The sequence below is a fragment of the Podarcis bocagei genome (assembly GCF_964188305.1).
Source record: "Podarcis bocagei genome assembly, chromosome: 3".
Classification (NCBI taxonomy): domain Eukaryota; kingdom Metazoa; phylum Chordata; class Lepidosauria; order Squamata; family Lacertidae; genus Podarcis; species Podarcis bocagei.
In genome coordinates this window covers 107,634,851-107,649,045 of record NC_138127.1, presented here as the reverse complement: position 1 = coordinate 107,649,045, position 14,195 = coordinate 107,634,851, and the positions used below count along the sequence as shown (strand labels likewise).

Below are 14,195 nucleotides of genomic sequence, written 5' to 3'. Positions count from 1 at the left end.
AAGTAATTCACAAGGACCAAGCAGGCTTTCTCCCTGGTAGACACATGTCTGATAACACCAGGAATATTATTGATATATTGGAGTTGTTGCGAATCAGAAACACAAGGGCTGCTTTAATCTTTATTGATGCGGAGAAAGCATTTGACAACATCTCTTGGATGTTTATGAAGAAAAATCTGAAGGGGATGGGAGTGGGACGGGGGTTTGAAAATGGACTAGAAGCAATTTATTCAGAGCAAAAAGCCAAGTTGATAGTGAACAATGTGGTGTCGGATGAACTTCTAATTGAAAAAGGGACACGACAGGGGTGCCCTTTATCCCCTCTGCTATTTATTTCTGTTCTGGAGGTATTGCTGAATATGATTAGGGAGGACCAGTTGGTGCAAGGTATAGAGGTCGGAGCGAAACAATACAAACTGAAAGCCTTTGCAGATGACCTAGTCTTGACAGTACAGGAGCCAGTATCTAGCACAAAAAGAGTTTTGGAACTTATTTTGGAGTTTGGTCGGGTGGCGGGATTCAAGTTAAACAAACAAAAAACTAAGGTTTTGGTCAAAAATTTGACACCTACAGAGATAGAGGGGTATCAGAAAGAGACAGAGCTAAGTGTGGTTAAAAAAGTGAAATACCTGGGGGTATACTTGTCCACCAAAAATTTAAACCTTTTCAAAGATAACTATGAAAAATGTTGGTTGGAAATTAAAAAAGACTTGGATATCTGGTCAAGATTGAAACTTACCTTGTCAGGCCGAATCGCAGCTATAAAGATGTGTGTTTTGCCAAAAATGCTATTCTTATTTCAAACCCTTCAGGTCGTGGACAGAATGGAATGCTTTGGAAAATGGCAGAAGGATATTTCTAAGTTTGTCTGGCAGGGCAAAAAGCCCCGAATAAAATTTAAAATATTAACCGACTCAAAAGAAAGAGGGGGGTTTGCCCTGCCGGACTTAAGGTTGTACTATGAAGCTGCAGCCTTCTGCTGGTTGAAGGATTGGTTCCTGTTGGAAAACACCGATGTCCTAGATCTGGAGGGGTTTGATAATGTGTATGGTTGGCATGCATACTTGTGGTATGACAAGGCGAAGGTTCATAAATTGTTTAAAAACCATATTGTCAGAAAATCAATTTTTGCCGTTTGGATGAAGTATAAGGATTTATTAGAAAACAAGACCCCGAGGTGGTTATCACCTGTGGAAGCCAAGATTTCTAAAAAAAAAGCCCAATATGGAGGCCCATTGGCCAAAATATTGGGAACTGATTGAAAGAGTTGGAGACAATTGGAAGCTCCAAAGCCAGGACAAATTAAAAGGTAAGGTGCGAGATTGGTTACATTATGCTCAAATTCAAGAGGTATTCAAAATGGACAAAAAAGTGGGTTTCCAGTTGGAGAAATCGAAACTGGAGACGGAGTTACTAGAACCAAAGACTAAGGTACTTTCGAGGATGTATGACTTGCTGCTTAAATGGAACACACAGGATGAGACAGTTAAATCTGCTATGATAAAATGGGCACAGGATGTAGGACACAACATCATGTCTGAGGACTGGGAAAGGTTATGGAACACCGGCATGAAATTCACGGCATGTAGTGCCTTGAAAGAGAACATTATGAAAATGGTATACCGGTGGTACATGACCCCAGTCAAGTTGGCTAAAATATACCATCTTTCTGATAATAAGTGTTGGAAATGTAAGGAGGCAGAAGGGACATTCTTTCACCTCTGGTGGACCTGCCCGAAAGTAAAGGCCTTCTGGGAAATGATACATAATGAGTTGAAAAAGGTATTCAGATATACCTTTTCTAAGAAACCAGAGGCCTTTCTTCTGGGCATGGTGGACCGGAAGGTGCCAAAGAAGGACAGAACCTTGTTTATGTATGCAACCACAGCAGCTAGGATTCTTATCGCAAAGTTCTGGAAGACACCAGATTTACCCACACTGGAGGACTGGCAGACGCAGTTGATGGACTACATGGAGTTGGCAGAAATGACCGGCAGAATTCGAGATCTGAGCGAAGAAACAATGGAGGAGGACTGGAAAAAATTTAAGGACTATTTGCAAAAACATTATAAGTTGTTTGAGTGTTAAGATTGTGCACGATTATGAAACGTTATGCTTCTGCAATTTATTTTAAGTAAATGATAAAGTAAGTATTGATGGAAAAAAAAATGAGACAAATTAGAAACAAAATATTATGTTTATTAAGAGTGTTAAAATTAAATTACAAATTTTTGAAATTGGTAACATAATAAATACAAAGGTATAATAAGTTGGGAAATAAGATAATAAATTGCTGAATTGGTTAGAATGATGAACGCAATGCTGAGAGGATGCGAGGAGGTCCAAAAAGATGTCGAAAAAAAATTTCATAATGATCTTTTCTTTTTTCTATGTTTTTCTTTATATATATGGAAAATGTTTCTTGTATATTGTTGTCCAAACAAATTTGTTCACCTATGGAAAGAAACGCAATAAAAATTTTTATAAAAAAAAAAAAAAACAAATTGATCCAGACGCGGGGGCCGCTGAGGGTTAAACCACAGAACCTAGGACTTGCCGATCAGAAGGTCGGTGGTTTGAATCCCCGTGATGGGCTGAGCTCCCATTGCTCGGTCCCTGCTCCTGCCAACCTAGCTGTTCGAAAGCATGTCAAAGTGCAAGTAGAGAATAGGTACCGCTCCGGCGGGAAGGTAAACAGTGTTTCCATGCGCTGCTCTGGTTTGCCAGAAGCGGCTTAGTCATGCTGGCCACATGACCCGAAAGCTGTCTGCAGACAAACGCTGGCACCCTCGGCCTACAGAGCGAGATGAGCGCGCAACCCCAGAGTCGGCCACGACTGGACCTAATGGTCAGGGGTCCCTTTACCTTTACCTAAACCCATGGCAACCTTTTAGAGCATGCAAGGAATTGAATTTTGTAAATATAAAAACCAAGAACTATTCTTAAAAGGGAAAGTCGCTTCTTCTTTGGGGGCGGAGGCAGCGGAGGGGAAGAAAACCCGAAGGGACCCCAGATGCCATCTAGTCCAACCCCCTGGGATGCAGGTATCAAAGGAAAGCATGCATAGCTCTGCATTTGGTGCATCGGGTGGTGGAGGACATTCACACACCGAACTATATGTCGGTTGTCCTGGCTTCTGGGGACCCCCAACTCCCAAATCTTTCCGGCAGGTAGAAGGATCTGTGGGACTGAGTGTGTCTGAGAGGCTCCGTGCCACATTGAAAACATGATTTGTAACGGTTAGAGATGCTTAGATCCCCAGAAAGCAAACATGTGAATTGACCTCAAGTTTCTTGCGCTGGCGCAAATGTTACGTTTAGTAAAATAATAATAAAATTTTATTTACATCCCGCCCTCCCCAGCCGAAGCCGGGCTCAGAGCGGCTAACAACAATAAAAGTAACACACCATTCTTAAATCAATTCATTCCAAAATCAATTCAGAGTCAAATTAATGGCAACCATTGGGTTAGAGGGCTATGAGGATTACAGAAGGAGGGGTCAGGCTGTGCCCTGGCCAAAGGCCTGGTGGAACAGCTCGGTCTTGCAGGCCCTGCGGAAAGATGTCAGGTCCCGCATGGCCCTAGTCTCTTGTGACAGAGCATTCCACCAGATTGGGGCCACAGCCAAAAAAGCCCTGGCTCTGGTTGAGGCCAGCCCAACCTCCCTGTGGCCCGGGACCTCCAAGATGTTTTTGTGTGAAGACCGTAAGGTCCTCCGTGGGACGTCCCAGGAGAGGTGGTCCCGTAGGTACGAGGGTCCCAGGCCGTAGATGACCGAGTCTGGTCATCTGGTTTGCATAGATGACCGAGTCTGGATGTTGCCACCAGGGAGGGCAAGGCCGTCGGATCTGCCAATGGCATCGGTGAAGGAGGAGGGTAACTTCCCCTCCTGCAAGGGGAAAACTGTGTGCTCCTGGCCACCAGCTCTGCTCCTAGATCTAACCTGGGGGGGGGGGAGGTGTTTCTGGGGAGGTTACTGTTATTTATCAGGGGCAAATCAGCCAGAACCAACACTGATATCAGGGATGGTTTGCTGCTCTTCCAGACAACCCAGAATGCGCATAGAAGGAATCACACTGTAAAAACAGCAACTTGAAGAACATGTGCTTGTTTCCCCCTCTTCCCTCCCCTTCCCTTTTTCCTTGTGTGTCGTGTCTTTCCAGATCATGAGGCAGGGATTGTCTTAGAACTGATTTTAGTTAGCCTTTGGCCTCTTTGGGCGGGGTATAAACGCTGCAAATGAACAAACGAATTACAGAAAACCTAGGAAGGTGATGACTTAACCTGCAGAACCAGCACAAGCCTCTATCTTTTTTCTCGTGAGCTCAGAGTTATTTGTGCTTCGAATTGCAGACGAGTCTGGCCACCGAATCCTTGGCCGCAGAGATCATTGCCAGCAATGATTTAAGACGGGTCAGAGCCATTGTTTATGCTGACAGGGTGCCTCGCGAGGTTAAAATCCCGACTCCTGAATTAATGCAGAGATGACTCATCTCCAGCTTGCTGCAAAACGACTGGGCGCATCGGAAGGTTATTGATACGCTTTTGAAATGCACATTTGGGCCGCACGTCGGTGGCGGCGCTGAATAGCTAAGAAGCCCAATGAGCTCCGCAGGGAGCGCAGGAAAGGAATTTGTGGAGGGTGTTGCCCGTGTCTGGGGTGTGGAAAATACAGAGGGGGTCACAGCTGAGGAGTGGAGGTCATGATCTGCAAAGCAGAAGGTTCCGTGTCTGATGCTCAACATCTCCAGCACAACCACCTCTGGGAGAAAGCTGCTGGGAAAGATCCAAACTCGAGAGCTCCTCAGGGGATTGGAAGGTGTTTAAAGAATATTTGCAAAATCATCTTGAAAAAACGAAACTCCTATTAGAATAAACAAGTTCCGCTAAAAATACTGAAATATCAAATAATATGGATAACAATGTGTAACAGAAAACCAAGTAGAAAGTTGGTTTAATAGTGTGTGAAAGAAAGTAATAGAAATGGAAAGAAATTGTAATTGTGTAGAGTGGAAGTCTAGCACAGGGTAGGGTGAGGGATGGTGGTGGGAAAAGGAATCGAATGTGGGTATGTAGGAATATTTTTAAGGATTGTATGAAATGGATGTTGTTTGTATATCTGTAATATGTATGTATAAATGTATTAAGATTTCTTTAAAAATAAATAAAATAAAATAAAATACAGTGGTACCTCAGGTTACATACACTTCAGGTTACAGACTCCGCTAACCCAGAAATTGTGCTTCAGGTTAAGAACTTTGCTTCAGGAAGAGAACAGAAATCGTGCTCCGGCGGCGTGGCAGCAGCAGGAGGCCCCATTAGCTAAAGTGGTGCTTCAGGTTAAGAACAGTTTCAGGTTAAGTATGGACCTCTGGAACGAATTAAGTACTTAACCCGAGGTACCACTGTAATAGAAATGGAAAGAAATTGCAATTGAGTAGATTGGAAGTCTAGCACAGGGTGGCGTGAGGGACGGTGGTTGGAAAAAGAAGTATGTGTGGGATTGAATGTTGACCACAAACTTGACATGAGCCAACATTGTGACGCAGCAGCTAAAAAAGCCAATGCAATTCTGGGCTGCATCAATAGGAGTATAGCATCTAGATCAAGGGAAGTAACAGTGCCACTGTATTCTGCTCTGGTCAGACCACACCTGGAGTACTGTGTCCAGTTCTGGGCACCACAGTTCAAGAAGGACACTGACAAACTGGAACGTGTCCAGAGGAGGGCAACCAAAATGGTCAAAGGCCTGTTCGACAGTGGAATTTGCTGCCAAGGAGTGTGGTGGAGTCTCCTCCTTTGGAGGTCTTTAAGCAGAGGCTTGACAACCATATGTCAGGAGTGCTCTGATGGTGTTTCCTGCTTGGCAGGGGGTTGGACTCGATGGCCCTTGTGGTCTCTTCCAACTCTATGATTCTATGAGTATGTAGGAATATTTTTAAGGATTGTATGAAATGTTGAATGGTTTCTTTAAATGTAAAGGTTCATCATTGTTCCACTCGATGTGTATGTCTTTAAGGGGCCAGAGCAAAATAACGAGACCCAGCTTTACAGCTGTGAAACATAGCAGGTGCTGCTGAGTTGTATTGATTAAACTATGCCAGCAATTGGGTGTAGTATATAAGGAGCAGCACCTAGCTCTCCCATTACCCGGGGGGATGGGTTGGTGGTTGGGTCTGGTTTGTTGTTGATGTGTTTAGTGTAAATGGAGTTTTTGTTTTTGTTATTAAAACCTTGTTTAAGTTATTTTTGAGTCCCTTTTTAATGCATGATCTCCCCAGCAAGGTCTCTGCAGCGCTACCATACTGCAAAAAGCCAACATGAAATGGATCTTTGTTTGTATATCTGTAATGTGTATGTATAAATGTATTAAAATTTCTTTTAAAATAAAATAAAATAAAGAGAGCTCCTCAGGGAGGAGAAGGCTGCTGTCAATGGCTGCTGGGAATCAACAGGCAGTTCCTGCGAAGGTGGGCGGGTGAAGTTTTGCAATTCCCCCAAATGCTCCACTTCCAAACTGTCCCGTCCCCCCAAAACTAGCAGCTGAACAGAAACATGGGGAAATGAGATATTTAAGTGCATTCAAGGAGCAGGGGGGGTTCATACGACCCCAGGAGAACTGACAGTGAAACAGGCCCAGAGGTTATGGGATGAAAAGGAAAAGCATCACAGAATCATAGAATTGAAGAGCTGGAAGGCACCCAAAGGTCATCTAGTCCAACCCTCTGAATGCGAGGCATTTTTTTTTTGTTTTGCTCGCATCTATCACGCAGGCTGCAAGGACTTCTTCCCCCATCTCCCCGCAGCACGGAAAAGCACAAGGGATGACGTAAGGAAACCCAACCAATACTGAGTTAAGTTAAAAACCGTCGCACAAACCACAACAGCACCCTAAGTTTCAGGGTGGGAAAAGAGCTGTGTGGAGGGAACTCATCCAGATCACAGCTCAGGGGCTTAAAAGAAGAATAATTGCAAGAAGAATGGCAGATGAAGATGATGGAATTTATGGAGCTGGCTGATCTCACCGGGAGAATCCGCGACCAGAACGAAGAGGACTACCAAGAAGACTGGAAGAAATTTAAAGACTATTTGAATAAATATTCTAATATTAAAGATATGTAACCACTTGAAAGAACCAATCAGGCCTAGGACTAAATTAGACTTAAATATATAAATAAGAAAGGTAAAGAAATTGGAATGCGACTGTAATACTGTTTTACGAAATAATGATACTGGAAACTGCTACATTCAAATTAAGAGGAAATTCAGATGGAGGAGATTAGAGGAAGTCAACTAAAATGTTTATGAAAATGGATTTTAATTAATTAATTGAACCCCCCCCCCCGTTTAGGTATGTTAAGTTTGTTATTCTTTTTTCTTCTCTTTTACTTCTTTATTGTGTTGTTGTATATATATATATTTGTTATATCTATTGAAAACTAATAAATATTATTGTAAATAAATGAATAAAAAATAAAAAATAAAAGAATAATAATGCGAGAGGCGAGCGCTGCATGAGTGCAAGTATGAACCCGGTGAGGGCTGGGTGCCTCTCTAGGCTAAGCACTCTGCAGGGAGGGCATCCATCTAAACTCTTGACGGACACCTGTCTATGTTGAATGGTTACTTTAAATGTAAAGGTTCATCATTGTTCCACTCGATGTGTATGTCTTTAAGGGGCCAGAGCAAAATAACGAGACCCAGCTTTACAGCTGTGAAACATAGCAGGTGCTGCTGAGTTGTATTGATTAAACTATGCCAGCAATTGGGTGTAGTATATAAGGAGCAGCACCTAGCTCTCCCATTACCCTGGGGGATGGGTTGGTGGTTGGGTCTGGTTTGTTGATGTATTTAGTGTAAATGGAGTTTTTGTTTTTCTTATTAAAACCTTCTTTAAGTTATTTTTGAGTCCCTTTTTAATGCATGGTCTCCCCAGCAAGCTCTCTGCAGCGCTACCATACTGCAAAAAGCCAACAGTCTGTCCTCAGAATGCAAAGGGCCTTGGAGCAGTGCACAAAGAACTGTGCACAAAGGGGAAGATCAGGGGCAATGTGAAAGATGTATTTTTGACGCATCACCAGTGCATCCCAAAGCTGTTTTTAGCAATGGCCCTCAGACATAACTGGCTGTTCTGGGATGGTGATGGTAAGGAAAGCGGGAAAGGGGTTAATTTTCCGCGAGTCGGCAGAAATATGGTTTCCCCACCACTTCACAGTGCAGCTGCAGGCACCGTGTGACAGCCTTATCTGAGTTGCTCAGCAAACCAGAACAGTGGCGCTGGGTAGATAAGGGCTCAAGTCACAGCAGTCCTTGCTGGGGAGTACAGGAGAATCTGCTGGAGACATGGAAACTGTTGGAGAGATCCTGTGCAAGAGCTCATCTTGCAAGACTTCTGGACTCAAGAGAACTCTTGTAGTTGCAGGACTTTGTGAGCAACTGGAATTTGCACTTGCTGCGTGGACTCTGTCTTTGTAAGCCGGAACCCTCTCTGGGCTCAGAGAGTAGAGACTTTTTGTAGCAACTGTAAATAATTTTTGTGTCTGTGTGGGTATACCAAATAAAATCTATCTCTGCTACCTAGCTGCTTCCTGCAGTGAGCTTAAATGCTTGACTGAACTTCTGTGGTGCACTGTGGAGTCCCAGGAAGACAGGCGACCCATCTCAATTCACTTAGGGGAAAGGACCATGACTCAGCAGCAGAGCAACCTGCTTTGCATGCAAAGGGTTCCAGGTTCGAATCCCCGTGACGGGGTGAGCTCCCGTTGCTCCTGCCAACCTAGCAGTTCGAAAGCAAGCCAAAAAGTCCAAGTAGATCAATAGGTACCACTCTGGCGGGAAAGTAAACAGCGTTTCCGTGCGCTGCTCTGCTTTCGGTGTTTCGTTATGCCAGAAGCGGCTCAGTCCTGCTGGCCACATGACCCGGAAAAACTGTCTGTGGACAAACGCAGGCTCCCTCGGCCAGTAAAGTGAGATGAGCACCCCAACCCCAAAGTCGTCTGCAATTAATTGTCAGGGGTCCTTTACCTTTTTTTTATCTCTAGGTAGGGCTGGGTTAAACCACAGAGCCTAGGGCTTGCCGATCAGAAGGTCGGCGGTTCGAATCCCCGTGACGGGGTGAACTCCAGTTGTTTGGTCCCAGCTCCTGCCAACCTAGCTGTTCAAAAGCATGTCAAGTGCAAGTAGATAAATACGTACCGCTTTATAGCGGGAAGGTAAACAGCGTTTCCGTGCGCTGCTCTGGTTCGCCAGAAGCGGCTTAGTCATGCTGGCCACATGACCCGGAAGCTGTACACCTGCTCCCTCGGCCAATAAAGAGAGATGAGCGCCACAACCCCAGAGTCGGCCACGACTGGACCTAATGGTCAGGGGTCCCTTTACCTTTACCTTAGGACTAGGAAATCTGTCTGAAACCGTGGACAGACTCTGGCAGTCAGCGTGGACAGCGCTGGGCTAGATAGAAGGCCGCTTCCTCTATTCCTACTTGTCCTTGTAAAGTGAGGCAGGGGGGAAAAGCACACACGCATAACTCACGTTCCAGTCACAATAGCCACATCCCAGCACACGGGGCAACAGAAAAGGGGGTCACAAACGCCGCCAAAACAAAGCTGGCTACATGAGATGACAAGAGATGGGGTGACCTGCTGGCAGCGTAGATTTGCTGAAGCACAGGTTGCTCGCATGCAGCAAAGGCCCATGAAAGTATACAACCTGCCCAACAGTGCCTGTTCACAAAAAAACAAAACAAAACCCCTCACAAGGCAGCAAGGGGAATGAATGAAGCATCTTATTCCAGTGGCAAAGGATGCTACAACACAAGCAGTCCTCGGTACTTCAGCTCCTTGCACACATCGAAGCCATGCAGAAAGAGGCTATTGGCACGGGGGCAGAATCGGCAATGGGTTACTACCCTCCTGAAGCCTCTCTGCAGCATTCTCGCGACTGCCAGGGAGCCCGGAGCGAGGAAGAGAGGAGGAAAAGGAAAGAGAGAGAGTCAGTTGAGGCAAGAGGGTTAAGCTCCACGGCTGAGTCCCAAAGCTGGAGGGTGAAGCCAGTGGATCCCTTTTCCAAATCCCCAGGGATCAAAGAAGCAGAGGAAAGGGGACACACCAAAAGTCATTTTTAATTGAAAAAACTCAACTAGAAAGACAGTCATTTCTTTTGAGGCGGGGCGGAGGAAGGGGGATGCAGTGGGGGCAAGCAGCCCCAGGTGTCACCATTTAGGGAGGTGACAAAATGGCGGGTGGCACTCACCGCAGGGCCTGCACTGTGCCCGAGCCACGCATCTCTCCTGGGAGAGACATGGTGGTTTGGGTGCGCGCAGGCTCTGTGCTGCCCCGAACAGCCCGCCTGCCGCCTCCCCCTTAGCTGTGGGGCGGCTGAGTGGGAGGGGGCAGGCAGACTCCAGCGTGTCCTGCCCCAGCTGGTCTCACCCCTGGGCGCAGGGCACTCACCGCCCCCTGCACCCGATCGGCTGAGGCATTCCCAAAGTAAAGGAAGGATTGAGCTCTGATGAATAAGGATACACCCAGAGGCTTGAACCAGCAAGACTCTGGGAAGGGTGCGTATAATAATCTGTCTCTCCACCCCCTGGGCCCAGGTCGTTTTACTCACAAAAGAACTTTTTACAGAGTGTTCGTAAGAACCAATCAGATTTCTTCCGAGCATTTCAACAAACCCACGTGGGGACAAAGTTAAACTACCAAAACTAATTAAGCACACATATTTCTGGGGTAAACAAAACAGAACTACAAAGGAGTGCGTCTGGCAACCCCGGAGGTGATAAACAAGCAATATACATGATAAGGAGGATGGCCAGGAAGGCAGCGATCATTATCACCTTCAGGTGAGATCTGTTTCCTGGCCCTATGATTAACATCCTAAGATTAACATATCAGAAAAGCTACATCAAAGAAACTGCCCACTGTCTTTGATGGCCCAGGATGCCTGCCTGGCGAAGCAACTGGCACCTGGGCTGTGTACTGTGACTTGTCAAGCAAGAGAAATGGACAGTAGAGGAAATGGCCAGAGATGCAGAGGGTTGTGGGATTTGATCAGAAATTATTGCCCATGAATTAAACCCGGTCAACGCCATGCTTTCACAGTGGACACAATGGCTTGATGCATATTTTATAACTCCTCATAGTAATCCCACCTGACCCCACACTCTGGATATTTGCACTCTTACAACCGGCTTGCTCCGCCGCTGTTTTGAGACAGCTGCTGTTAGCAAGAAGTAGAGCTTTGCTCCAATATTTCCACACCTTGTCCCAGGTTAAGAGACATCGGCTTCATCAAAGCCATGCCTTGCAATTTCCTGCTCGCCGCAATGGCAGCAATGCTTCTAGGCGTGCAACTGCGTCACGCCGAGAGCAAATGGAGATAATGAACGCCTAGGAAGGCTGCTGTACCTGCTTGCCGTAGACGCTGACGCAGATCCGCTTGCGCAGGACCAGCTGCATTTCGGCCGGGTGGCTGAGCTGTACGGTCACTCGGACAATCAGGAAGACCCTCTGCTCAGCGGCTGTTCCTCTGCTGAGCTGCGCACAGTTGTGGACTGTGGAGTCCCAGGAAGCTTCGGCCTTCACCTGCGAAAAAACACACAAACACAACATCCTCGGTCAACACACCAACATCCGTGTTTCTCTGCAAGCCACATTTCCGGGGTGAAACCACACTCAAAGAGGCTCGCAACTGCAACAGGTTTAAGTAAGAGAACTCTTTTGATGGGGAAAGGGCCTTCTCAGTGGCCTCTCCCAAACTTTGGAACTCCCTGCCACGTGAAGTTAGACTTGCTCCCTCCTTGTCCTTCCTGAAGGCTGGTCCCCCCCCCCCCCGTCAGGCCTTTTTAAAATAATAACTTATTTTTTTACTTTTCAGGTTTATACATTTCATTAATTTTACAATCGTTTTAACATTTCAAAACTTGACTTCCTTCCCCCCCTCTTTCTGCGGTTCGTTAAAGTTGTTTTTTATATGTCTTATGCATATCCAAATTCAGCTAATTTGCTCATTTGTTTATCTACTTTAAATATATACTCTTCTCAAACTGCAGCTTATTACAATAATCCTGCCAATGTTTTTATCTGTTTGCAATTTATCTGTTTTGCATTACTTTCTATGGGGAAGCACGCCTTGGTTTTGGAACGCTTTGGTTTTGGAACAGACTTCCTGAACGGATTATGTTTGAGAACCAAAGTACCACTGTACAAAGAACAGATACTGGTCACATCTCTCCCAGGGCTGCTGTTAACCCTGCTCCGTTGGCAGCCTTGGGAATGGAGTTTACAACTCGTTCCGTGCCTTACCTCGCTCTCGTGGTGCTTCACAATCTGCAACTCGAAGAATTCGTCCTCGTCTTCGGCAACCAGGGTGGCGTCCCAGCCGCCAGCTTCTGGCTCGTCGAGGTTATCCTGAGAGCTGAAGTCATCCGCTGTAGAAAGAGAGGGAGAGAGAAGTTCAGGATGTGCTGAGCAACTGCAGCACAGAGGACCTGGGAAACCCTGGGTTGCAAGCTCAACAGGAAACTGTGGGCAAGGCAAACTTTCTCCACCAACAGCAACTCCTGCAATATAAACAGTGGTAGTTGGTGCCCAACTGGTTGGTCAGCAGGCAGGGAGACGAACAGCAGGTGGCGCCAGAGCAGAAAACAGGCAGATTAACCAAATTGAGGGTTTCGTTCTTGTTGCTTAACAGAGGGCAGGGGCTGCTTTTTTTATATGCATTATGATTTTGGGAAAATGTGCATCCTTTTCCCTCTCCTTTGGGTGGGCATTGCCAATGTTTCTTCTATGAAATGGGCATTACTAAACAATCTAAGGCCTGTTAAATTGGGGGGGGGGACACTGCTGGTATGATTATTTCAATTATTATTACTATTTGGGAAAATTTGTATACCGCCTTATACCCGCAGGTCTCAAAATTACATTAACATGCTGTGCATTATTATGTTTTACGCTTTTTACCATTTTGCTGCCTTAAATTATGCTCTCCGTGTTGCACAGCACCATCAGACCTTTGGATAAACGGTGGTTTATAAATTGAATAATAATAATAGTGATACAAAAGTGGTACCTAGGGCAGTTTTTTGGACAGTTAGATGGTTGGCGGGTGTGGAGGACTCCCTGGTCCCAAATGGGGTAACTGTGCCCCTGAAGGACCAGGTGCGCAGCCTGGGAGTCATTCTGGACTCACAGCTGTCCGTGGAGGCGCAGGTTACTTCTGTATCCAGGGCAGCTGTCTGCCAGCTCCATCTGCACAGGCTGAGACCCATCCTGCCCGCAGACTGTCTTGCCAGAGTGGTGCATGCTCTGGTTATCTCCTGCTTGGACTACTGCAATGCGCTGTATGTGGGGCTACCTTTGAAGGTAACTGCAATTAATCCAGAATGTGGCAGCTAGACTGGTGACTGGGAGCGGCCGCTGAGACCATATAACACCAGTCCTGAAAAACCTACACTGGCTCCCAGTACGTTTCCAAGCACAATTCAAAGTGTTGGTGCTGACCTTTAAAGCCCTAAATAGCCTTGGTCCAGTATATCTGAAGGAGCGTCTCCACCCCCATCGCTCAGCCCAGGCACTGAGGTCCAGCTCCGAGGGCCTTCTGGCGGTTCCCTCCCTGCGAGAAGCCAAGTTACAGCGAACCAGGCAGAGGGCCTTCTCGGTAGTGGCGCCCGCCCTGTGGAACGCCCTCCCACCAGATGTCAAAGAGAAAAACTACCGATGAGTAAAAAGTGATGTCTGTCTGTTGTGCCTACAAGAGTTCCTCATAATACCATAATACCAGACTTTTAGAAGACATCTGAAGGCAGCCCTGTTTAGGGAAGCTTTTAATATTTAATACCTTATTGTATTTTAGTGTTCTGTTGGAAGCCGCCCAGAGTGGCTGGGGAAGCCCAGCCAGATGGGCGGGCTATAAATAATAAATTATTATTATTATTATTAATCTACGGCTTGTTAAATGTGGGGGGGGGGGACTGCTGGTATGATTATTTCACTTATTATTATTACTATTTGTGTAAATTTGTATACCCGCAGGTCTCAAAATTTCATTAACGTGCTGTGCATTATTAGGTTTTATGCTTTTATCATTTTGCTGCGTTAATTATGCTCTCCGTGTTGCACAGCGCCCTTGGACCTTTGGATAAACGGTGGTTTATAAATTGAATAATGACGATACAAAAGTGGTACATAGGACCT

The 14,195-nt window shown here is 45.9% G+C and overlaps 1 protein-coding gene across 1 annotated transcript in view; it reads right to left on the bottom strand.

Annotated features, from left to right (window-relative positions):
* The window catches only part of KIF13B (kinesin family member 13B), a 204,265-nt gene that overhangs the window by 47,531 nt on the left and 142,539 nt on the right, over positions 1–14,195 (bottom strand). The window contains 2 exon segments of the mRNA XM_081188907.1: positions 11,409–11,585; positions 12,306–12,430. Of these exon segments, the coding sequence (XP_081045033.1) occupies positions 11,409–11,585; positions 12,306–12,430 (302 nt within the window).